We start from the raw sequence: 26695 nt of genomic DNA, 5'->3' as shown, positions 1-26695 counted from the left end.
CCGAGGTCTGTTTCCACGTTACGACCGGAGCTCACTGGTAAGTGACCAGAGGCGTCAGTGTCTCCGGGAACACGTGTGTTACAGCAGGACCAAAGCACCCAGTTTGGCTGCTTCAGGGTCTGCGTATTCCCTGGCAGGGGGCAATAGGGCCGAAGGCGGTGCAGACCCCCTACTCACAAGACGGGGAGAAAGGGCTTCTCGTGCTCAGCTGGGGACATAACGGGCAGGCTCGTTGAAGCACAACTTAGAGACATGTCACAAGGGACCAGAGCCTCCTACCACCAGTCACAGCGTTAACATCTGGCAGAAACGCTCCCACACGTGCCCTGCGCACAGGGAACAGCAGAAAGTTCATAACTGTTCACAGGTAGGAGGACGACTAGCCAAAACGGGGCGTCATCACGTGGGAAACACGCATGGTGGAGCACAGCATCTAAAGGGGTGAATTAAATCTGTGTCAACGTTGCAGATGTAACAAACAATGGTCACTAAAAACAGAATAAATGGGACAACGTGACACACAGTGTGGTCCCTGATGCAAATTACAGTGTAAGTGACATGAAAAGCGATAAAAAAGGTATATGTTTCAATATTACGGAAAAACATAGCAAATAATAGAAAATACCCGAATAAATCAGTTATGTCAAAACCTGTCACTTGCTGTATCTGCATCAGGTTGTTTTAGAAAGTAACCCTTAGAGATGAAGACAAGGCCTGTGGTCCCATCCCCGCCAGGAGTCATCACACTTCAGCTGGTGGTCTCCATCCCCAGGAAGGGCTTACACCTGCACTCCTGTGCTCGGGTACCTCTACGATAGTGCACGATACTGCGCCTGCGCTTTGTGATTTTCTGTGAATAGCATCACACTATACGCCTATTGCAAGCTGCTTTTTTTTAACACCTACTTTCTCAAGATTCATTTAGATTGCTAATATGCAGTTCATTCATTTTAACTGAATCACAGTTAAATGAATACACATAATGTATCTACTTCCTAATAATGCACTTTTAGGTTATTTCTCATTTCCTGCTAAACAAATACTGTTGCTTGCAAATGTCACTCTTTGTAAGAGTTTCAAACTTTTTAAAAAATATTTATTTATTTATTTATTTGGCTGCGTCGGGTCTTAGCTGTGACACGCGGGATCTTTCCTTGCGGCGCGCAGGCTTCTCTCTAGTTGTGGCTCATGTGCTCCAGAGCTCCGTGGGCTCAGTAGTTGCAGCACACGGGCTTAGTTGCCCCGCAGTATGTGGGATCTTAGTTCCCCGACCAGGGATCGGACCTGCGTCCCCTGCATTGGAACCACTGGACCACCAGGGAAGTCCCTTCAAACTTTTAAAACTTGACCCTGATCCAGAGATGCATTCTCTTTTGCAGGCTCATGTATACAACGTCTTTCTGCCCATCCACCATGTGATGCACACACACTCTATTCCTTTTTATGTAGGTTTCTTTTTCTTCTGGAGAGTTTTATTGTTCTTGGAAATCACACATTTCATCCAAGTTTTCAAATGTAGGAGCATCAAGTTGTCATATTTCTCTCATACTATTTTCACTCCTTGCTCTTTGGTTGTGTCACCGTTTTTATTCCCCTTAATGCCGGCACTCTTTTTTTAATTGGTCAGTCTTGCCCAAGGCTTTCTATTTTATTAATATTTTTAAAGAAAAGCTTTTGGTGCAGTAGATTCACTCTTTTGTAGCTTTGCTTTGTGCTTAAATAATTTATGCTATTTTTATTTTCTTTGTTCTCTCTCTGTGTTTACTCTATCTTGTGTATGTTTGTAATAATGTGTATGTGTGCATATGTGTACACACGTATACATACATTATATACATTCTTTTTATCTATCCTATTCCAGACTTGGGTTTCTTGAAGCTGATGAAACCCACGTTCATCAACTCTAGAAGTTTTACGGTTATCTCTGACAACTGCTCTTCACCGTTCTTCCCACCTTCTCCTCTGGACTTTCTAATTGTTACATTCTGGACCTCTGTTTATCCTCTGGATCTTTTAAACTTCCTTTTTACATTTTCACTTCCTCTGTGCTGCATTCTGAGTAATGGCCTCAAAACCTGCCAGCTTACTAATTGTCTCTTCAGCTGTATCTAATCTGCTATCTAATCTGTTAACTAAGATTTTGCTGTCAGTTAGTAGATTTCTCATGCCTATACATTTTACTTGGTTTTTCTCAAATCTGTCTCATTTTTTAATAGGTCTTGTTCTTTTGTTTTCAATCCCTTCTTTTTTGCTTAATCATTTCAAACATACTGATTTGAGTCTCTGCCTGGTAGTTCCATTAGCTGAAGTTTCGGGAGGGTTTAATTTTTCTGTTTGTCTGTTGTACTTGCCCATCGTGGATTTTGGTTATGAGTGCATCTCCAGAAGAATTTTTCTGAAGAAATCTCGGGCAGCTTAGGTTTGGAGTCGTGTTCTTCTAGTTTTACATGTGCTTTTCTCAGGGACTCTAGAGAGATTCACCTAGAACCACTTTTTATGCTGATATTTTGGCTTAGTTCTTCTTGAACTATGCTGTTAGTATAACTTCAATCCCCACACCTGTTTGAGGACAGTGTTGTGATTATGAATTACCAGGGGGACGTTTAGAGACCAAGGGGGAAAGGCAACTTCAAAGTCACTTCCTATGCTGGCAGTTACATTTTCCAGTTTAACCACTTGAGGGCAAAACTCCAGGAGGGTCCCAGCTTCATTAGGGTCTTCAGTTCCAACTTCCAGCCCCAAGTGAGGTCAAATCTTTGTTCTCTGCTTCCAGGTAGGCATTAAAACTCAAGACTTCAGGTTGGGTGGACCAGCAAACTCCACGAGCTTCAGCTCGCAGCCTTCCCACCTGGATTTCAGTCCCACCTCCTCTTTTGCTCCCTAGAGATTTCCCTTACTTTCTTTGACACTTGTCAATGCATCTAAAAGGATATGTATTTTATACTAGAAGGATTTTCTGATGATCCAAGCCTCCCCTATTGCTGAAGATGATAACCTAGTGTGCTGTTTGTTTGTGTGTATAAAATAAACTTTATACACACAGTATAAAGTCGGGGGTGAGGCATGTTGGGGGGATGGAGGAGGGACCGGGTGGGGTCATCATAAGAAGCCTGTCACATCATCTATATTGTGCCTTACTTATTAAATCATATATATACACATACACACATACATAATGCATATTATATGTCTATAATTTCTTTTACATGAAAAAATGAAACAAATGTGATAAAATGTTATTGCCAATGGTTATACAAGCATTATGATATCCATTACACTTTTCTCTAGTTTGTGAATTCCTCAAAAGTTAGGAAAAATGAAAGACGAAGAAGAGGACTGGAAAGAAGAATCTGAGAGTGGCACAGCACTCCTGTCTCCAGAGGAAGCCAGTGTGCTACCCGCCTGCCCCGTTAGCTGCCCCTTTGAAACCTCTTCGTGAGACCCCGAGAGGAGGGTGGGTGTGGGGAGAGCTGAGCGCCTTTACCTTCTCCTGGTACAGTTTATGAAGCCACTGAGCCGCTTCCTTTTCATCCAGCGGGATCTCTTCCAGAGGAAATCTCCTGTTTTATTAAGAAGATTGAAAGCAAAGTGAATTATCAGATGACGTCAAACTGAAAAGGGGAAAAATAAATCATTATGCATCAGGGTTACTTGCCAGCCCTGCCTTTTCTATTCAAATCTGACTCTCAATTTCTAAAAACACACACACATCAAAGTAACTTCTCGGGCATTCCGCCATGCCCAGTGGGACTGCAGGGAACCAGGGAGGGGCTGGGAGGTGCTTCACGTGCCCGGGAGCGCAGAAGCCTTGCCCGGGAACACCCAGGAGCAGTCAGCTGAGCAGATCGCGCCCCCAGCTCCACTGGGAAAACTGACCGTTCATTAAGCAGTTTTGGTCTTTCTTAATAGTCTGTTCTTTGGGAGTGACCATGGCTGAGAGTGTCTTTTATGAGGCAAAGAAGAGTTTGTGTTTCACAAATGAAATCCATTTGCTTCAAATATGAAAAGCAGTAGAGATTTCGAAACTTTAATCTCAATTAACAAACGGCTGGCTTCAATGATGACACTGACTTCTGTACAAGCCCTATCACCAGCTGTGACACTGACTTCTGTACAAGCCCTATCACCAGCTGTGACACTGACTTCTGTACAAGCCCTATCACCAGCTGTGACACTGACTTCTGTACAAGCCCTATCACCAGCTGTGACACTGACTTCTGTACAAGCCCTATCACCAGCTGAATTACCAGCCCCAGGAGGGGAGGTGTCTACCCGGTAACACAAGCAGGGCAAGGACCGCTTTCTACGGCAACTGTAGTACCCCGGGATCGCCAGGAGGGGCCGCTGAGCGCACGTGTGAGCAACGGTAATTTAACAAGGGACCGCGGTCATCCCGGGGGCTGGCTGCCCACCTCAGAGGGGCCAGAGTGAGAGCAGAGCCAGAAGAAAAGTCCACGGCCAGAGGCAAATCTCCATGTTTTTAGGGATCTCAACCTTTTGGGGTTTTTTTTGTTTTTTTAATAAATTATTTATTTTTGGCTGCGTTGGGTCTTCGTTGCTGCGCACGGCCTTTCTCTAGTTGCGGCGAGCAGGGGCTACTCTTCGGTGTGGTACTTTTCATTGCGGTGGCTTCTCTTGTTGCAGAGCACGGGCTCTAGGGACGCGGGCTTCAGTAGTTGTGGCACGCAGGCTCTAGAGCACAGGCTCAGTAGTTGTGGTGCACGGACTCAGTAGTTGTGGCTTGCGGGCTCTAGAGCACAGGCTCAGCAGTTGTGGCGCACGGGTTCAGTAGTTGTGGCTTGCGGGCTCTAGAGCGCAGGCTCAGTAGTTGTGGCACACGGGCTTAGTTGCTCCACGGCATGTGGGATCTTCCCGGACCAGGGCTCGAACCCATGTCCTCTGCATTGGCAGGCGGATTCTTAACCACTGCGCCACCAAAAAGCCCAAAGCCCTACCTTCTTGTCTCTAAAAGTTGAGAACTTTGGTTTTTGTGAGTTATACCAATCCATCTTTACCATCCATCTTGTAATACTTCCCAGTTTTACAAGCACACACGCAACCAGACATCCGAGCGATGCTGGGCCACATGTCACGCAGCCTCTGGGAGACTCCGCTGTATGCTCAGAGGAGAGAAGAAGACTTAGAACCTCCTAGTAAACAAAACGGTTTAACTCTGTGGACCCGAAAGGTGCTGGGGACCTCCAGGAGTACACGGTGAGAAGTAGCGCTTGAAGGGTTTGCCACAGGTGCCGTCTCAGGAAGGAAAGGAAGTTGGAAGGGGTCTGTCCACAGAGAGATGACGGCCAAAAGTGTCAAACTCACGTGACCGTTCTCCCCTGATTTCACATTACCACATACAGGTTCTGTTGTATGTCTGTTATATGCAGGACAAAATACATAAAATAAGAATTTTAAATGATGAGATAAAACATAAATACAACTATGGAGTTGACTCCACTTTGAGGACGCTCGCCCCAACTGCCAGCATGGACACAGGAGAGCCTCAAGCCACCATCCCCAAGGCCCTGGCCATGCCCAGTCTCAGGCCCCCGGGGAAATGAGGCACAACTCCACTGGGTCACAGGAACCTTGTCTTCTTTGATTACAGGTATGTTTTGGACTCACTGGGATATTGCTTTTACTCAAGACACCCGTTTGGTAATACAAAACAATAAGTTGAAACTTTTAGACATTCTAAGAATACATTTATTAAGATATGATTGGGTGAAATATAGCCTCACATTTTCTGCAACAAAGGGGAAAATGAGCAGATTAAAGCACCACTCCTCTCCAGCTGGAGCTGGGTGCCCACGTGAAGGGGCGGTATAGCCTGGAGGGTGGTGTGAGCATCGGCCTGCAGCTGGACCAGGCGGGCTCCCCCCGCTCTGCCACCTACCAGCTCTGATCTCGGGCGGCTAAGGCTGCCAGAGCCCTCCTACCCAGGGACCAGAGCAGGATCTGCCTCTGAGGGCTCCCGTGAAGATGACTGGGACCATCCAGGGCCCCAGAAAGATCACCCATTCCCTGTTGGCCACCGGTGGTCAGCCCCCGGCCAGGGGTTCTAGAGAGCTAAGGGCAAGGGTCCTGGGCTCTCCCTTGACCCCGGGATGGAATAAGAGACCCTACAGCGACTTTGAGCTAGTCCTCTGTGAACGTCAGAGGGAAAAAGCCACCCAGCTTCCGGTTTATCTTCACAAAATTATTCCTGGAAACTTCCTACACTGGGGCAGGAGAAATGAGTGGTATTTTTTTTTAAACTTGTCCTGGCTCAAGCTCTCAAGACTAACATGAAGAGGGCCGGTCAGAGCCCTGCAGTCTGCAGTCAGACTGACCAAGTCGGTGGTGGTCAGTGGCCGACATGGGGCTGACACAGGGACGGGGCTATGTGGTTTATACACACAGGAACGTCCTGCCTTTCTGGGCACATGTGAGTGAAACAGGAGACTGGCGAGTTCAAACAGGATCATCCAGACAACACACGGACCTGGAAGGCCTGCCTGGAATTAGGCCTGGAGCTACAATCAGGTCAGAACACCGCTTAATGAACAGAGCAGCCCCCAGGCTGTGCTTTAAGGTAAAAAGACTTCTGGGTGGATTATCTTCTCTTCACGAGGCAGAGGAACATGGAGCATCAGAGCGTGGTGGAGAGACACGGCGACCTCCGGCCACAGCCCTAGTCCCTGACCTTGATCTTGTGTTACAGACATGGAGCCCGCCCTCCCAGTGGCGCCTCAGGCTCTGCCAGTGGCCCTGGACGTCTGGACATTTCACCAAGACCACGAGTCACTCGGGATGGACCCCAAAAGGGATTCTGTTCCCCTCTGACCCTGAGATCCCTGCCCCTCTGGGCCAAAGCCACCAGTGCCAGCAAAAAGTCACGCCATAAGCAGTGCAGCGTCAGGCCGTAAGGTTCCGCGGGACGGAGACCCTGCACCGATCAGCTCAGAGAGATGCGGGTTTCTATCCGGGGGTGAAAGGTCAGCACCGTGGGGGGGCGGGGAGGGGGCGGAGCCAGCCGCAAGGGCTTCCGCGGAGGTGGGAGGACAGGGTGCAGGTGGCCTCTCCCATTATGGCCCAACAAACTGGAGAGAAAGATGGTCACTTTGTCATTTCCCTTCCTCTGCTCCCAGAGTGGCGCCTGGAGCCCCGCCCGCCCGCCGAGCACGTTTCTGCATCGCCGGCCCCAGGGCAGGGCTTGGGATAGGTCCTGGGAGCTGCCCCGCCCACCGAGCACGTTTCTGCCTCTGCAGCAGTGAATCCTTTCGGAAGCTCCCTTCTCTCTGATCCCTCTACCCCCTTCCTGTGCATACAGCAGACACGCAATAAATGCTCACTGCACAGACCAACGGGAATAGTTTCTGATAACCTGGGGACATTTTAAGGGCCATATGGGGCCCCTCTTTGGGCTGAGTTTCGCTTCTGGGGGATCCTCGGGGGTCCCGCGGCGGCCATCCAGAGCTGCCCTGCGTTAACCAGTGCGGGCGGGGCTGCCTCTGAGCCAATGGGGTGGAGGCTGGCGGGGTGGAACCTCCCAGCTCAGACCGGGCAGCCAGGAGCCCGAAGCCCAGCACGTGGCCCTGACCCCACCTTCTCTCCCAGGTGGTCTGCGTGGCTGTACACCATGAAAAAGGGGGACACGTGTGCGTCCCACTCAGACGGGGACAGCTTGTTCCTCTCCTGTCTATGAAAGTCCTACTTGCTGTCCAAGTTTTAGCTCAGACGCCTCCTCCAAAAAGCCTCTGCTCCCTCCAGTGGGAGGGGTCACGCCTCCCTTGGAGCTTCTGGAACATTCCTCGTGTAAGTCGCACCCACTCCTTTGCTCTGTCCCCACCGTGTGCCGGCCCTGGAGGGTGGAATGCCGGCCACCTCCAGGAGGTGGGAGGAGCCGGCCCCAGTCCCGCCCACCTGCCGGCCCCGCCCCTGTGGGCACCTGCCCGCTCACCTCACACACATGTCCGCCTCGTACTTCTTCCCGTAGAGGATCCCCAGCAAAGACGGGTTCTTGTTTCCTCGGAAGTTCAGTGTGACGTCATAGACAGCTGCGACTGCAGGGAGAGGGGCAGAGGGTGGCAGGTGCTAGATGACACCCCGCAGCAGGTCCCCCCGCGGCTCTTTACCTGGATTGCTGGGGCATTTAGTTGATTCACATCTACTGTACTTACTGGCACGTTTGTGTTTAAAGCCACCGTTTCCTATCCATCCTGTTCTTTGTCCCTTTCATCTTGCCTTCCTTTTGGATTAACTGGATATATATTTTTTCCTTTATAAGGTTTTCAGTTATATACCTTTCTTATTATCATTTTCGTTGTTTTCCATTAACTAGTATTTTATCACCTCAAAAAATGATACGAGAATCTTACAACATGTAAATCCGAGTACCCAGTTCTCCCTTTAAAGCCACTGGCATCCTGCATTTTACACGGAACTCACTGATCTGGTTTTTGGCAAATCACTGATTTCACGTCTTGCTTTGCTCGGAGCCCGGGCTGGAGACAGTCCCAGCGGGTGGCTCTTACCTGTCCCACGGAGGCACTGGACCGCGGTGGTGAAGCCCTTGGTCCGAGGCAGCAGGTGGTACTTGAGGACGGGCAGCCCCTTGGAGGCGGCCACCTCCATGCTGACCCGGTGCTTCTTCTCCGTGAAGCGCGTGCCCTCGCAGTACAGGAGAAACTAAGACACAGACAGGGGACGGAGGTCAGTGCGGTGCTGGCGACCGGGACTGGAGCCCCACAGGCTCCTCATCGCCCCTGCACGTGCCCCCCGCCTGGCGGCAAAGTCTTGTGGAAATGACGCCCCTCAGCGACCAGTGCGGGGCATGACCAGAGATGCCGCAATCACACTCCGCACACAAGTCCTTCACAGACAGCGACAGGCCTGCACCTGTTCTCAGGGAATGGAAAGACACTTCCTGGAGAGAGTGAGACAAGGTGTCCCTAGGCAGCAGCCTTCCGATGGCGAGTGGAAAACAAAGTCTTCTATCCCTTTGCCTTGATGAGTTACAAACACCAAATAAGTAAGTAGCCAGTTCTCAAAGAACTGCCGTCAGAGACCGGAACTGATATGCAAACTGATCGATACCGATCATTTCAGATGGCTGTCCATCAAACTCCATCCAGGGGCTCAGAAAGGACCACCAGAGCCCCACCCCAGGGCCCTGCCCTGCCCTTGAAGGGTGGCTGTTTTAAGTGCAGCGCAAACCTTCTAGCAACTGAAGTCCACGTCGACCCGCAGAACTATAGCTCACGAGGGCTTGTCCTGAGCCCTGACTCGGCAGAACAGCCTGGGCACTGGGCAGCCGGCCCGCTAACGTCTCCAGGGAGCCCCGGCTCAGCCGAGCGGGCTGTCCTCTGAGTGGGGCCGGGTGTGCGGGGCGGCGGTGCCCCTGGCGTGGCGGGTCCCAGCTGGGGCAGGTGGGAGCAGGTGGTCCAAGAGGGGTTCCCAAGCCTGCAGGCTCAGAGGGGCGGGGCCCCGGCCCTCCTCAGACAGCTTCCCTGGTGCACAGAGGCTCTTGCCGGCTCGCCACTGAGAACTCAGGCTGCGCCCCTGGGACTCAAGACAACACAGTCCGTGTGGCTTCACCCCTCACTCACCCACACATATTCGGGGTAGCCGGCCAGGCGCCTCAGCCCTTTGATGACGGCATCCCGGTCTTCCTCCCATTTCCGTTTGCAGAACACGATCTCCAGGAAGTACCACGTCCAGCCGATGAGGGGCACGTAAAGCAGCTCCCTTTTAGCCAGGACTTTGGAACTCTGGGGGGAGGGCAGAGCAGCTGGCGCATCAGGACCACAAGGTCCCCGAGGGCACGTCCCCGCAGGCCGCCCCCAGGCCTGGCTGTCCTCGGGAGACCCTGCCTCTGAGTGTGACGCCCTGGATAAGCATGGACCCAGAGTGCAGGCGCCGCCAGATGGGGAAACGGCAGGCGGGCAGGCGGGCAGGAGGGGAGCCAAGGACGTAGAGGTTGCGCTGGCCGCCAGGCCCGGGGCTCCCCGAGGAAGATGCCAGGGCCACCACGCACTGTGCTTCCACCGCAGGGGACCCCTCATCCTGTCTCATCTGAGGCAGCTGAGCCAACCGGGGGAGGAAGGATTTGAGAGGAAGCGCAGTAACACCTGGTCTCATGAGCAAGCCCTGGGGCAGCTGGGGGCAGCCTGCAGTCCCAGGTGCCCTGCGGTCAGCCATGCTCAGACTCCTAGCTTGGAGGGACCGGGGGCTGAACCAGAGGGAAGGCCAGACCCCAGGGAGCCATGCCTGCACCCCCCTGGGACCCCATGTCGCTTACCCCACCCTCCTGCGACCCCCACGTCTCGCACCCCACTCCCTCCCAGGAGCCCCACATCGCTCACCCCCAGCACGCCAAAGCGCTCACACATGGTCCACCCACAGAGGAAGTCGATTTCGAAGTTGTGGTTGAGGATGATGACCACATGCTCCTTCCCGAAGTGGCCCACCGTGGCCCGATCGGCGAACAGGGTGCACTCCGTGCAAGACCACCACTCCAGAAGCATCACCAGCTCTGCGGACGCACAGGCAGCGACGTCGGCGAGGTGCAGACCGCCGCACTCCGGGCCGGGCCCTCCCTCCCCGCTCCCTGACGTGGGCAGGGCTTGTACGGTACCAGCCCGACTGGGATTTTCGGCTAGAAATGAGTTTTGATGGTTTATGTTGATGTTTAAAATTAAGTTTTCTAAAATTCTAATTACGCTTCTCTAAGCAAAAGTCAGGGGAGAAGTCAAATGAAAGCACAAGAGATGGAGGAGGGAACCCACTTTAGGTGGATGTTTTTCTGACCAACATATCTAAAGGACTTAATTTAAAATATTTTTTCTTAAAAATCAGATCTTCGCTTTTCTTAAAAATCAAATATCCCATAGGATGGCATGATGAGCAAAGCATTCGCTTATTAAGAGAATACACCATCATCATTATATTACTATTATTATCAACAACTACAAGTTATCGAATACCGACAGTATACCACGTGCTCTGCTATGTAAATTACATACGTTACGTCATCTACTCCTCAGGCAACTTGAGTTAGTGCTATTATTATTCCCAAAGCACAGATAAAAAGTGGTGGAGTTCCCATCTCAGCCCAACACACTGAGCCCGGGGCTCTGTGGAAAGTTTCAGAGGAAGCTTAAAAACACAGAAATAGACAAATAGACTAGGGTCCTCATCGGGCTACAAAGGGGTCCTCAGTTTATGTATGTTAAGCACTGTTACTCTTACCCACATTACTCTTTACAAGAGTTTAGGTGGATACCGTTATCGTCATGTCCGACTGCAGGTCTCACAGGTGCTGTGGACCGACGGGATAGCACACGTTCCATCCCCAGGAGAGCAGGAAGGGGAGGCTGCAGGCCCACAGCCAGCCAGCATCACACCCACCACGGCCAGGCACCCGAGGACGGTGGCCTCAGACCAGGAAGCATGGCTCCGAGGCTCAGGACGCCCACCAGACAGCCTGTCCTTTGTTTGCTGGACACCAAGCCGTCGGTTTTCCGGAGACCGGCCCTTGGGGAGGGAGGCCAGGGAAGGCTGATGGGGCAGGACAGCCCAGCGCTTAGACGGTGGGCTCTGAGCCTGACTGCCTGAGCCTCGGTTTCCCTGCTGACAGGAGACAGTAGTGGCTTCCTCACAGGGCTGTGGGGGACTGGATGGGACTCGGCGCGGGGCCTGGTTTCTCCTTCCACTTAGTGTCCCCACCAGCCCACGTGGAAGTGGGGGGACACACGGCTCCACCCCACGTGCTGGCGTCTCAACTTCCTTTTCTACGCAAGGCGGGGACTGGACGGAAGGCCGAGTCAGGTAAGACCTGAACGCTCTCAAACCAGAAACCGCGGTCCCTCTTACCCTCGGGGCAGTAAGAGGAGGGGTCATAAAGAGGTCAGCTCCAGGACATGCTCGCCATAAGCTTCATCAAGGGACCAGAGAGGGCCCTGAGGGGACGCAGGCCCGGTCAACAGAGGAAAACTCCCCCCCGGGATAAACCTGTTAGCCTGGCCACTTCCAGCCAGCATTCAAGGCACGAAGAAAGACCCAAGGAATGGAAAGACAAGAGGCCCTGAACAGACGTTCTCCAAAGACGATTTACAGACGGCCAGCAAGCACATGAGTAGATGCTCTGCATCACCAGTCATCAGGGAAGTGCAGGCCAAAGCCACGGCGAGGCAACCTCGTCACACCAGGACGCTGTCATCTAACAGACAGACAATAAATAGCAAGTGCTGGTGAGGACACGGTGCCTAGGACCCCTGACGCTGCCGGTGGGGACGTAAAAGGTGCAGCCGCAATGGAAAACTATGTTCCAGACAGAGTAACCAGAGGACCCAGCAATTCCACCACTGGGTAGATGCCCAAGAGAAATGAGGACAGATGTCTGTGCGAAAACTTGAACACGGATGTTCATGGCAGCGTTATTCACAAAGCCACAAAGGGGAAGCAACCCAAATGTGCATCAACTGATGCATGAACAGACACAGTGCATATCCACATAGGGTGACGTCTTTCAGTGACGCGGGAGCGTGGGCCTCACACGCACTACGGTGTGGACGAGCTCTGAGTGAAAGGAGTCAGACACAACGACCACACTGCATGGTTCCATTTGCATGAAACGTGCAGAAGAGGCAAAGCCACCGAGACAGGAGGTAGAATAGTGACTGCCAGGGGCTGGGGAGGGGGCAGAATGGGGGAGGGGGTGACCGCTCCTTTATGGGGTGAAAATGTTCTACGATTAGACTGTGCTGATGGGCACGTGACTCTGTGAATACACTAAAACCGCTGGACTGCATGCTTTAAATGGGTGAATTTCACCTCCTGATAGCTGTTTTAAGAATTACAAAGCAGAAGGAAACAGGGACTTTCCGGGTGCTCCAGCGGTTAAGACTCTGCGCTCCCAATGCAGGGGGCCCGGCTTCGATCCCTGGTCAGGGAACTAGATCCTACATGCCGCAACTAAGACCCGGCACAGCCCAGTAAATAAATATTAAAAGAAAAAGAAAAAAGAAATAAAGAGGCCCAAGGTTAGGCTGACCTGTCCATCTGGAAGCACAGGCAGCTGCTGGGGGCTTGCCAACCATCCCACCCAGGCGGCAGGGACGAGGGCTGAGACAGACCCGCGTGCAGCTCGGCGATGGCCTGCTCCTTTCTCGATGACGGAGGCCTGGGCAAACCTCCATGTGTCAGCTGGTCAAGTAGGAGCCTGTGGCCGAGACCGCTGCTTCTGAAGCAATTTGCTTGGGAACAAGGAAGGGTTTATTCATTATTGTAGTGAGGACATTTATTTTATTTATTTATTTTTGGTTGCATTGGGTCTTTGTTGCTGCACATGGGCTTTCTCTAGTTGAGGCGAGCAGGGGCTACTCTTCGTTGTGGTGTATGGGCTTCTCATTGCAGTCGCTTCTCTTGCTGCGGAGCACGGGCTCTAGGCGCGCGGGCTTCAATAGTTGTGGCTCACCGGCTCAATAGTTGTGGCTCGCGGGCTCTAGAGCGCAGGCTCAGTAGTTGTGGCGCACGGGCTTAGTTGTTCCGCTGCATGTGGGATCTTCCCAGACCAGGGCTCGAACCCGTGTCCCCTGCGTTGGCAGGCGGATTCCTAACCACTGCACCAGCAGGGAAGCCTGTAGTGAGGACACTTAACTTGAGGCCTACCCTCCTCACAGATTCTGAGCGGACAGTACAGTACTGGTAACTGCAGGGCTCTAGGACTTACTCACTGTGCGTAACTGAGGCTGCACCCCCATCGGACAGCGCTCGCCCCTTCCCCTCCCCCAGCCCCCGGCAGCCCCCGTTCTCTCCTCTGCTTCCTTGAGCTCGATTACGTTAGGCCTCTCATATAAGAAGGACAAGTGCAGTTTGTCCTTCTGTGACTGGCTCCACCACATCTTGTCCTCCAAGTTCACCCATGTTGTCACGTACGGCAGGATTTCCTTCCTAAAGGCTGAATAATATTCTCTTGCACGTATAGACCACATTTTGCCCGTCCGTCCGCCTGCTGATGGACACGGACGTTGTTTCCACGTCTTGGCTACTGTGAACGATGCCGCAGTTAACACTGAGGTGTGGCCGTCTCTTTGATGGGGAAATCCTGCGATGCTTTCTCACCACGAGTCTGAGAGGAATCAATACAGCCTCAACCCGCTGATGTAAAAACTCACCCGGCAGGGAGGGTGGCGGCCTGGATGGGCTGCTCCGACCCGCGGGCCCCTCGTCGGAGGAGCAGGGACCTCAGCCGCCCTCTGGGGAGGATGCAGAGCCCGCGGGGGTGCCCAGGACCCCAGTGAACCCGGCTCTCTCTCCCGGCCGCCCCGTGGGTGATGGAGGAAGCCCTGGACGAAGGAGGAGGGGTGCGAGTCTCAGAACCGCCCAGACATGGAATTTGCTAAAAAAGCTACTTTCAAAGTCATTTCTTCACTTAGGCCTGACAACACGTGCCTCACTCACGTGGGCACCAACGCCGCATCTAAAGGCCCCTTGTTTCCACGACTGCCTCCCAGGATGACCTGCAAATCACGCTGCCGGACACCACAGCGCCGGCTCAGAGCTGCCACCTGCGGGGGACGGACCACGTCCGCTGGCCACGCACAGGTGGAAAGGACGCCGGAGCTGCGACCCCGCGGCACCGTCCAGGCACACGAGGACCACTGCGTGGGGCTGTGCGCTCATCCCTGGGCGGCCGGCACGGGTACACGGCCTCCTCGCCACACGGCAGGCTTCTATGGGCAGGAGCTCCGGCCAGCAGCCCAGATGCAGGGGAGAAAGTGCGCATGGGGTGCGGGCGGGGTGCCTTCCCCTGGCCGCACACCCTCTCCTGGCAGCACCTGGGACCTGGGCATTTCTGGTCCAGCGCGAGAGGTCTGGCCCAGGTGGGGCGGGTGAGCAGGAATGAACTGAAGACAACACAGGCAGCCCCTGCAGGCGTTTTACCCCCCTCCCCGCCCGGAGAGTGGGTCCAGCAGAGGGTTGCCTGCAGGAAAGCGGCGTGTCAAGGCAGCTCTGTTCCACCAGCTGCCAGCACGGCCCAGTGGGCTGCTCAGCCCATTTCCAGCCACATCCAGTCGCTTTTTCTCTCGTAGATCATAGATCGTAGATCGCTACATACGCGGCCAGGGCTGACGCCGTGAATCTTCTCACGGTCAATTTGGAGAACATTTTGAATGAGGACTTTTTTTGTGATTTCCTTCATTCTAACATATGCTGGCCCTTACACACATGAGCAAGCCATGCTCTGCACATTTCAGCGAATGATGTTTTGAAAAATTCAAACTTGCCTACTAATAGTAATCGTTCACTGAGCGGTGTTGTACGCACACTCTATGCGTTAATTTAATCCTGACGGTCCAGCTGAGAGGTACCGTCTCTGTTTCACAGACGAGAAGGGTTAGAACCTTGGCTGAGGTCAGCAGGGACCCAGGGCCCCAGCCAGGCTGTCTGGTTCCACACCTGTGCCCTTAACACAGCGCGAAGACTCCTCGGGCCTGAGGACGACAGAGTCACCCTGGGCTCGGGGGGACAGCAAAAGACACCTGGCATCACAGATTGAACACAGGGATGCTCGCAGAGTTGAAAATAAAGCAGTGGTTCAGGGTCATCTACACCAGGGGTCCCCAACCCCCGGGCCGCAAACCGGTACCGGTCCTCGGCCTGTTAGGAACCAGGCCACCCAGCAGGAGGTGAGTGGCTGGCCCGCTAGCGAACCCCATCGCTTGCATTACCGCCCTCCGTCCGCAGAAAAACTGTCGTCCACGAAACCGGCCTCTGGTGCCAAAAAGGTTGGGGACCGCTGGTCTACACATTCGTGTGACTCTCGCTCACCCCACATGCCCATGGAATCGGGGAAAGATTTCACCAGCTCAAATCCGGGAAGGACTCCTGCTCGTGTATTTAAGACATAAACAAGTGGAGAAGCTCCCCAAATTCACCGGGTCCTGGGGGAAACTCTCACAGCATGTGGGTTCAGTGGGCACCTGTGTTCCTTCCAAATATTGGGGGATTTTACATAAATCTCAAGTTTTCTTATTTTTATGCTTTTTTATACTTTCTTGCCTTAAAAAATGAATTTGTCTTTGCTTTTTTAATCCATCTTTTTCAAATAGTTTAGAAGTTATGTTTGATTTCTGTTTTCTACCCTATACTTAGTTAACAAAGTCTTAAGGAAAGATCTCTGATGTCTTCCTGACAAATACAAGAATGATGGAGTCCTAACTTTGGTCCCCACTCCTGATTGACAGACTGCCTGCCGCTGGTCCTGTCTGCTCTCAGCCACGTGGGTTGGGCATCGTTATTATTTTATATGACTGTTTAGATTTACCTACTTACCAATTTCTCAGTCTACCAGTCTTTATGGTAACTCAGACCCTACTTTTTTGATGGCTTTTGTTCTTACTAAAGAATATTCTTTAAAAAAATTTCAGGTGACGATATGCTCACTTTTTGTTCCCCTCAGGCTGTTTTATCTCATTCTCATTCCTGAAAGGTCACTTTGCTGGATGTAGAGTTCTAGGCCGAGGCTGGAGACAGCCCACTGCCTCTGGCTCTGATTACATACGTTCTCCCGAGTCAGCTGGGAGTCTGTCAATCTTTGTAGGTGTTCTAGCTTTCTTTTCTGGGCGTTTTTAAGATCTTCTTTTTTGTCTCTGGTGGTTTGTGATTTCTCTGTGATGGGTCTAAGTGTGAATTTCAGCTTATATACCCTGCTTCGTATACATTTGTTTCCTAGAGCTACAGAATCTTGTTTTTCATCCATTCAGGAAAATTCTCAGCCATCATTTCCTCCAATGGTGCTTCTGCTTATTCTTTCCTCGGGGACAGGAGTCCAAGATCTGTTTCATAGACTTTCACTCTCCCCTTACATCTTTTAACTCCTATTTTATATTTTTCATCTTGTCATTCTACTGCAATTGGGATGATTTCTTCATAGTAATGTCCAGTTCACTCACTCTCTCATTAGCTGTATCTAATCTGATGTAACATTCATTCACTAAGCTTTTACTTTTAAAAAATATTATAATTACAATTTTTATTCATAGAAGTTCTACTTGGTTTTTTTTTCCAATCTGGTGACTTTGGGTAGTCTTTTGTCTAAATCTGTTGTTGCATGTTTGTTGTTCTTTGACTCGGAGCTCATATATGATTTGTCTCAATCTGTGTGATTCTTCAGGCCTGAATCAGAGACACTCCCGAGAGCACACTTCCGTTTGCCTCTGCTGACCTCATGGGCACTGCTAACCTGCTCACTTCAGCGAATCCTCAGGATCCTGGTTTAGACTCAGCCCCTCTCCTGCAGCTGCCAAGGCGAGGGCCCCTGGCAAGCAGTGCTGACACCCCATCTTAGTGCCCTCCTCTGTGAAGGGGCGGGGGCGAGGCTGAGGGATTGCCTTTACTTACTATGAACACAGCAATGCATTAAAAAGCTGGCTTTATCCAGAATTTGGCTGTTTTGTAGTGTTTTAACTTCAGAATACTGCCGGAGGTGGAGTCTATGATTTTCATCTAGTTGGCATTTGCCCTTTAGGTATGTACTCATCTCCCACGGTGATACTCGTAAATAACTCACCTGTATGTCCTGTATGATAGGATTTCTAATTCTCCTTCTCACACACACACAAAGGTGGCCTTTTATTTAGGAAAAAACCACCTGGGAACTGAAACTATCGCAGTTTATGCTATTTATTTATTGCAGTTTAAACTACATTTTATGGCTGGAAGCATGGGCAGGGCTGCCGTCCATTGTGTGGGGCACATACACCTGGGCGTACCCACGGCCTGCTTAGCTGCCCTCCTCCTGCTCCCGCACTGGGAGGGGTCACAGGGACAGGCACGCAGACTCACCACTTCCCACAGGAAGTACCATGTCTGTTATTTTCTCTTCGTTGTAAAAGAAACGTGTTCTTATGCTAAGAAGTGTAAACAGCACACAGTATGAAATAAACATGAGAGTCCCTGCCTTCCTTCACTCCCGGGGTAGTTACGTTTTCTGTTCACCCTTCAGCTTTCTCTAAGCAGGGGTGGCCACACACAAGTGCAGACACGTCACACACATGTCTTTTAAAAGTAAATAAAGGCAAAGCACCCTCTGTGCTTTGTCTTATAGCTTCCGTTTTCACTTAAAAATGTACCTTGAACTTGGTTCTCTATGAGGAAAGAGAGGTTCTCCCTGTTGTTCTTAGTGGCCGTGTGGGACACACCACAGTAAGCTTCCATTAATGGGCATTTAGGCTGCTCATTTTTATATTAGTCTTGTGCTAATATAAAAGTGGTAACATGAGAATATCTGCACACATATGTACTGTTGCAGATATCTTTCTAGGTTACATTCTTATTTGGTGGAATATTTAGGTCAAAAAATGGAACCGTTTAAGTTGTGCATTGCTACCGGCAAACTGCCGTCCAAAGATGTGCCCCGTGACCCCAACCCGCAGGGTGAGCGGCACCCACCCCGCCCCCTGTCAGCAGCTTCTAAGTCTCTGTCCAGCTGATGGGTGAAGACTGATTCTATTCGTACAAATGCACACACATCACAAGGGCGTATCGGTAACACCTGTACATGCCTAAACACATACATTTAATTAAGAGACGGGTGAGAGTCCTTGCCTTTCGCAGAGAGATACCGCAACATTTACACGTGATGACAGGCCCCCCGAGGGTAGCTTCACTGTACTCTGGTGCTAGGGTGACTGGGGGTCTGGTGACCCAAGACTGGCCACGTACCGGCGGCAGCTGTTAGGGCCTGGTCATGGTGAACAGACTTTATCATTGCTCGTTTTCAAATATCCAGAGTACCGTGTGAGACCATGTGGAACTGCCACCTCTGTGGGTCCAGAGGCTCAGGGGTTGGGACGTCACATGGTTCAGCCCAGTGAAGAGCTCGGGCCAAACCCTGACCCCCCCCACATCTACTGGCCAGGAGCAGCCCCCAGTTCCTGCCGGGGAGCGAGAGCCAGCCCATTGCGTCTTATCTCACCACCACAGGCGTTCACCCCCAGGGGCCCTGCACTGGTTCGTCTGGGATCATCCAGCAGAAAGGTCGCTGTCCGGACTGTCCGTGGCCCCCCGATCCCCGCCGTGCACACGCGGGTGGTACTCACGGCTCCAGAGCGAGTATGCGAGGCGGCAGTTCAGCCGGCGGTACAGCCGCTTGTTCACGGGCCAGAGGACTAGTGTGCAGAGCTGGACGGAGTTGATGATCAGCCCGCTCACCACGAAGACGAAGCCGATGAGGAGGTGCACGACGAACTGGGTCTTCAGGAAGGCAAGCAGGCCCATGGCCACAGCTCAGTAGCGAGTGCAGGGCCCTTCGCTGAGAACGGCCGTCCTGCAAAGACGGGGCCGGAGGTCAGGTGGGGCGCCAGGGACCCCAGGGGTGAGGGGCTGCGGGCGGAGGAGGGGTCCACGGTGCTCACGCCAGAGCCCAGATCTGCAGCTACCCCCCACGGCGTCCTCAGGCCCTTGCCTCCCGAGAGCAACGTACGTACGGGGCGGACGGGGGAGCTGACACATCGTGCACGCAGGCGTCACCCACAACATGCACACACACCACACACACACATTACATACACACCACACAACATATACACACATGCATAAAAGAAAGGAAGAAAGAAAAGACTAGAAGAAATGCACACAAATATTAATAGTGAGTATCTCTAGGTAAAGGCATGATGGGTAATTTTTCTTTTCTTTTTTTAGCATCTTACTTAAAAGATCAAAACTGCACACTCAATCTCTATAAAAACATTTCAACTACTGTCTTTTAACTCCTAAGCTGCTGTACCCTTTTTTAGCTGAAAGGCTTTTGTTTTGGTCTCTAACGCAGAAGTGGTGACCCCCCGGGACTCAGCCAGCGTCTCCTGCTTCCCTTCAACACTGGTTTCCTGGTTTCAGAGATGAAGCCGGAGGCTCGCATTTCATGGCTGTACTTGTTCCGCGAGCTGCCCTGATCTCGTGTGGACAGAAGCAAGCACACGGCTGTGGCGGAGCCCCGGCACCCTCACAGCCGGCCACGCCACAGCCTGGTGGCCGCCTGCCCCGACCGCGGCTGGGTCCTCCAGAGACGCGCCCCGCGCTCTCTGCGATGCGGGGGGAGTGGGCTCCAGAGGCCTCCAGGGTGGCCACCCTGGGCGCACCGGGGCACAAGGGCCTGGCTGCTGTGCCAGACATGAGGCCACGTGACTCCAGAGGACGCCCTCCGTCCGCCCTTGGCCCCGAGTGGCTGCGTGAGGGGCGGGTGGGGGGGCGGATAAGCCGGCAGCCACGTGGGGAGGATGCTCGGGAGGACAGGGAAGGAGCCGAGGCCTGGCGCCGGGTGTGGGAGCCCCCAGGCCCGGGCAGGCCTTCTGATGCCCGCAGCCCCCGAGAGGCCCCAGCCCCCGGCCTTCGTGGCCAAAGCTCTGACCCCGAGAGGCCCCGAGAGGACGCACGTGCGGCGCTGCACACACTTCCTGCCACCGCCTCCTAAACTCGCACGAACCCCGGGGGACGCCGTCACTGCCCCTATGTGACGGGCGAGCAAAGGAAGCGCAGAGGCTTTGTGACTTGTTCAGGGCCACGCAGCGCAAAGCAGGAGGGCCGGACTCCAGCCCCAGCAGGGAGACCCGCGTCTGGGCCCCCGTGGGCGGGGACCCCTCTGTAACGCACAGGCTCCCACATCAGCCAGGCCAGGCCTGAGGCCAGCTGCCTTCTGGGACCAGAGGTAATGGCTTTGACCAGACCTGACGCTGCCGCCCGGCATCTGGGCCCGCACCTGCCACCCGGCAGGCTCCCTGCACCCCCGGCCGGCTCCCTGCACCCCCGGCCCCAGGAGATCAGGCTGTTCCCCACCCTGCCATCCTGGGTCAGGCACAATACCCGTGTGGGCCACAATAACCAGGGTCCCCGAAAGCCGGCTCAAAGACCGGCCCATCAGCTGTGATGCTGTTAAAAGCAGGTTCCCCAGGTCCGTGCCAGACCTGCTGGAGAATCAGCTTCACAGAGATATCACTCACACATGCGCAGTGTGAGGGCACCTGTCAGACTGCTGCCCGATCAAGACAGAGCAGCTCCATCACCCCCCCAGTCCACGCCCCCCCAGCCCCTGGCAGCCCCTCTGGGCTTTCTGACGCTGGATCAATCTTCCTTTGCTAGAGGTTCACAAACCGAGGACCGCACGGGATCTGCCCATGGGCCCTGCCGGGCTGCAGTCCAGCCTCTGACGGCAGGGCGGTCTCCAGTCTGTCCGCTCACCTGTTCACCTGCCGACAGCAGCAGGTGTGCAGCCTCTGGCCCCGCACTTTCCCCAGCGAGCCTCTGTGCGGACACAGGCCTTCACTCGGGAATCTGTTTAACAAGCGCCAGTCCCTGGTCCATCTCCTGAATCTCTGGTCGAGGAAGTCCATCCCCAGAGGCCCCAGAGAGCTGCACCCCCATCTGGAATGGCCCCCCAGCCCCGCCTGGAGGGGAGCCTGGCCGGGGCTCCTGGCTGCAGTAGGCTGTCCTCCCTGGTTGTCAGTCTGTCCCCAGTGCCCAGATGTGGGTCTGGTGTCCTCGCTCCCTGTGGGCCAGACCCCGTCCTAAGGCACGTCAGCAGCTGCAGTCCAGGCCCCTCCCACCCGCCCCGCCACAGGAGCACCAGTGCCCACCATCTGCTTGGACATGGCTGTCTCTCGGCCTACCGCCTCTGACGCAGCTGGGCCTGACAGTCTTGGTAACACGTCAGTCACACGTGCTAACTTGGAGGACCTTCAGTGACGGGGGGGGGGGGGGCTGACCAGCCCCCCCCCACCCCCGCAGAAGACACCATGCTCCCCACTCAGCCCACACCCTCCCCGGCTCTCCCCCAAGGCCTGCAGACTGTCAAGCAGGAGAGCATCGACTCGGCAGCCCCCAAGAACACTGGCTTGTGTGTAGCCCTTGAAAACATTAAAAAAAAAAATATATATATATATATATATATATATCATCAGACAATTCTAAGTTGATTTCTACATTTTTAAACCCAAGTTTAAATATGCAAGGGGCATAAATTCTGTCATACTGTGAACTTTTACTTTTAAACATACAGATCTTCCTTAACTTACAGTGGGGTTACATCTCAATAAACCCATCGTAAGTTGAAAATATCTTGTTAAGTTGAAATACATTTAATACACCTAACTTCCCAAACATCAAAGCTGAGTCTTGCCCACCTTAAACGTGCTCGGAACACTCACAGTATCCTACAGTTGGGCAAAATCATCTGCCACAAAGCCTATTTTATAGTAAAGTGAATATCTCCTGTAACTGATGGAATACTGTGCTGAAAGTGAAAAACAGAATGGCTCTCTGGGTCCAGCATGGTCGTCAGTGTACCGGTCGTTCAGCCTCGTGATGGCGGGGCTGGCGGGGCTGGCGGGACTGGCGGGGCTGGCGGGGCTGGCGGGGCTGGCGGGGCTGGCGGGGCTGCGGCCACCACTGCTCAGCATGAGCGGGAGGAGCCCACCGCGTGTTGCCAGCCTGGGAGAAGGTTAAAATTCACAGTTCGAAGGATGGTTTTCACTGAATGTGTCTCGTAAAGTCAAAATACCATAATCTGAATCATCATAAGTCAGGGACTTTATACTTTTAAATGTAGAAAATGGGCTCTAAATGCCACAGTGATGTGATAGCCACGTCACCATCCATTTTCAAAATACATGAAAGCAAGCTTTTCTTTAAAAGTCAGGAAATTCATTCCCTTTTCTCTTTGAATTTGTATTTCCATTGTACGTCCTCTACAGGATCTCACTGTAATACAATTTATTATGACTGAGGGTCTTTTACCAATCATCTTAACCTAACATTACGTAACAAAAATATGTATGAATATTTAAATTTAATTTTTACATTTCTTGTGCATAGGCTAAATTTAAGTTTAAAAACTTCTTCTGGAATATATGATGAAAATCCACTCCTAAGCAGTTCAGCCTATGTCACCTTAGAATCTGGGCATTTGGTTGACCACAACGCCATGATCACATCTGAGAAATTTAACACTGACGTGAGCATATTACCGAATATCCCATCTGTGGTCCCCAAAATGGCCTGTGTCACTTCATTCCGTCCAGGCCCCGGTCGAGGGCCAGTGTGGCGTTCGATCGCACGCCCCTGTTCTCCTCTGACCTAACACACTCACGCTCCCACCCCCACTGGAAGAGCCTGGGACAGCTGTCCTGTAGATAGCCCACAGTCTGGCTCTGCTTCCTTGAGACTAATTCATGCTCAGGGTGATGCTGGAGGCGTCCCACCAGGGGCACTGCCCCTTGTCCCCTTCCTGCCACAGCTTGGTGAAGGCAGCGCCCCTAGGTGTCTGAAGGCAAAAGTTCAGCCTGCTGGGCTCACCCCCCAATCTGATGGGAGACGTTTGAGTTGATATCCACCCCCAATCGCCTCTGACCCCAGTTTCCATCAAGGCCTCCTCCCGCCTAACTCTCACATCCTGAGCGCTAAGTGGGCAGAGCTTGTCCTGGTCTGTAACCACTCCCCTGTAATGGGTGCTGTAGGGACCACCCCTGCCCGTGTGATGCACTTAACCTCACGACACAAATGAGATGCTTCAAAACTGCAGCAACACGCAGCTCTTCCACTGACGTTGGTGTAAGCTTTTAGAAGACACGTGATACGTCCTAGAATAAAAGAATGCACCTAAGGTAGAAATTATGAGGCATAATTGGTATCCATCCATCCCCCGACACCCCCAAGATAACCGCTATTATTCCACAAAGTTTTGTTTTAAAATATAAGACATCGGCCCCTTTTCATTAATACTCAGATGCTGTTCCTGAGCTGGCAAGGAAACCTGAGCCCAAGTCCCGTCATTAGGTGAGAGTTTAGGTCATTCCAGAAGCCTGGCACCTGCACAGCCCGGTCCTAAGGGTATTGGGGCCCCGTACAAGCTGCCGGGACCCCACCTTCTCGGGGCAGGGGGCGAGGTGCACTCACCCTCCCCAAAGGGGAGACAGAGGGTGGCGCTGCCACCTGGGGACAAGGGGCACAGAACAGAGGCTGGCCGGGGGAGGCGGAGGGGCCAGGCACTCGGCAGAGCCGCGCTGCCCACAGTTCCAAGGCAGGCGAGTAAGGCTCCCGGAGCTGCAACACGACACGCGTCCCCTGAGAGCCACCGACCGCGGCCTCTCGGGAGCTGCCAGAGCCCCGGTGGGGCAGGAAGGGCCGGGAGCCAGACCAGACCCTCCCCCCAGCTCCAGCACTGCCCGCTCCCCCGCCGCAGAAGCAGGACCCTCGTGGATCTGACACTGTCCCCCCAGGGCTTTGGCTGCTAGCTCCGAGCTAGTTCCCGTGGCCACGCTGCTCAGGGCTCAGGGTGGTGAAGGGGAGACCTGGGAGCCCGGAGCGCCTGGACCGGCTCCCCACTACCCCGCCAAGGGCCCGGCCCGCTGCTGGGCTCTGCCGCCGCCACTGCCAGCCCCGACCTTGGCACCTCTTGTTACGAGTGAACTGTGTCCCCTCACAAGGGTATGTTGGGGTCCTAACGGCAGCACCCCAGCGTGTGGCTGTGTTCAGAAATATGGTCTCAACAAAGGAAATCAAGTTAAACGGGGGCACTAGGGTGGGCCCTAATCCAATCTGACCGGCAGCCTTATAAGAAGAGATTAGGACACAGACGTGCAGAGGGATGACCGCGTGAGGACACAGGGTGGAGGCGGTCTCTACACGCAGCTTCTTCCTTCACAGCCTCCGACACCCTGGCCTCGGCCTTCCAGCCTCCAGGACAGGGAGAATCGATGTCTGCTGTTTAAGCCCGCAGCCTGCGGTGTGTGTCAGGGCCCCCGAGCAGAGGAACACAGCTCTTAGAAGTATGCAGGCCTTGTTCCCAGATCCCGTAATTCTGGGCGTGCACCGGCCCCTTCCCACGTCCTGCTGCCCAGGAGGCCCGGGGTCTGCCGGGGACCCTGGCCCAGCCTCACCCTGCTCACGTCCCCTGCACCTGCCTCAGGGCCCACCCCCAGATGCCCATAGGACCGGCACTGGTCCCCTTGTCCCTCTTCCTCAAGAACTAGCCCGTCAGATGGCACGGTCTTCAGATCTCCTTACCAGGCACACCCCCATCTTTGCCCAAACCTTCATCTTTCCAACAACGCCTTTCCACAGAAACCAAAGTTGTAGTCGAGGGCCCATCAGAGTGCTTCCTTGCTCCATGCAGGGAAGGTGAATGGCTCTCTCTGCACGAGGAAGACCGTTATTCCATTTACACACAGGGCCCACGTCAGTCCCTCCAGCCCCTGCCAACGCGGTCTAATCTTACAGCTGGGGGAGCAGCACCTGATCGGAAACTGCACCCCCAGCCTGAAACAGCCAGCGCTCTGGCTCTCCACTGGGGCAGGACCTGGCCAGCTCTGGGGGACGCCACCTCAGCTGACCTGCTGCCCTGTTCCTGAGATCCAGGGAGAAGGCATCGCCGCTGATAACCACTCTGGGCCAACCACCTCTCGGAGCTGAGGTCAAAGCCTGGCAGCCTCACCCTGCCCTGTCGGGGCAGTCTCTCCTGAGCAGATCTGACCCTGAGCACAGTGGCTGGTGAAGGGAGAAGACATTAAACATGCCAAAAGTGCCTCGTTTTTGATGTTCTAGATAGGAAGTCCGGATTATAGGATTAAAAGAACGGTTTAGTTATATGTGATCCAAATTCAAAGTCCATAATGAAGGAGAACCAAGGCTGTTACCTTCCCTTCTTCCTTCCTTTGTCCCATCCACCCACCCACCCACCCATCCATCCATCCATCCACCCACCCACCCACCCACCCATCCCATCCATCCATCCACCCACCCACCCACCCATCCCATCCATCCATCCCCCCATCCATCCTTCCACCCACCCATCTACCCACCCATCCATCCATCCATCCATCCAACCATCCACCTATCCATCCACCCACCCATCCACCCATCCCATCCATCCATCCACCCACCCATCCACCCATCCCATCCATCCATCCACCCATCCCATCCATCCATCCACCCACCCATCCACCTATCCATCCATCCATCCATCCATCCATCCATCCACCTACCCATCCACCCACCCACCCACACATCCATCCACCCATCTACCCATCCATCCACCCATCCATCCACCTATCCATCCTTCCACCCACCCATCTACCCACCCATCCATCCATCCATCCATCCATCCATCCATCCGTCCGTCCGTCCATCCATCCATCCTTCCATCCATCCATACATCCACCCATCCATCCATCCACCTACCCATCCACCCACCCACCCACACATCCATCCACCCATCTACCCATCCATCCACCCACCCATCCCATCCATCCATCCACCCACCCATCCACCCATCCCATCCATCCATCCACCCATCCATCCTTCCACCCACCCATCTACCCACCCATCCATCCATCCATCCATCCAACCATCCACCTATCCATCCACCCACCCATCCACCCATCCCATCCATCCATCCACCCACCCATCCACCCATCCCATCCATCCACCCATCCCATCCATCCATCCACCTATCCATCCATCCATCCATCCATCCATCCACCTACCCATCCACCCACCCACCCACACATCCATCCACCCATCCATCCACCTATCCATCCTTCCACCCACCCATCTACCCACCCATCCATCCATCCATCCATCCATCCATCCGTCCGTCCATCCATCCATCCATCCTTCCATCCATCCATACATCCACCCATCCATCCATCCACCTACC

The 26695-nt window shown here is 53.5% G+C and overlaps 1 protein-coding gene across 3 annotated transcripts in view; it reads right to left on the bottom strand.

Moving 5' to 3' along the window:
- AGPAT3 (1-acylglycerol-3-phosphate O-acyltransferase 3) overlaps positions 1–26695 on the bottom strand; it is a 93249-nt gene that overhangs the window by 7849 nt on the left and 58705 nt on the right. For all 3 annotated transcript variants that reach the window (XM_059921682.1, XM_059921684.1, XM_059921683.1), the window contains 6 exons: positions 19089–19315; positions 10347–10516; positions 9591–9752; positions 8517–8670; positions 7943–8045; positions 3485–3560 (listed from right to left, as the gene is read on the bottom strand). In XM_059921682.1, coding sequence (XP_059777665.1) covers positions 3485–3560; positions 7943–8045; positions 8517–8670; positions 9591–9752; positions 10347–10516; positions 19089–19266 — 843 coding nt within the window. In that variant the 5' untranslated portion in view covers positions 19267–19315. The remainder of the gene's footprint in view (positions 1–3484; positions 3561–7942; positions 8046–8516; positions 8671–9590; positions 9753–10346; positions 10517–19088; positions 19316–26695) is intronic.

This window comes from Balaenoptera ricei, chromosome 4 (assembly GCF_028023285.1).
Source record: "Balaenoptera ricei isolate mBalRic1 chromosome 4, mBalRic1.hap2, whole genome shotgun sequence".
Classification (NCBI taxonomy): Eukaryota; Metazoa; Chordata; class Mammalia; order Artiodactyla; family Balaenopteridae; genus Balaenoptera; species Balaenoptera ricei.
This window is presented reverse-complemented; position numbering and strand designations above follow the sequence as displayed.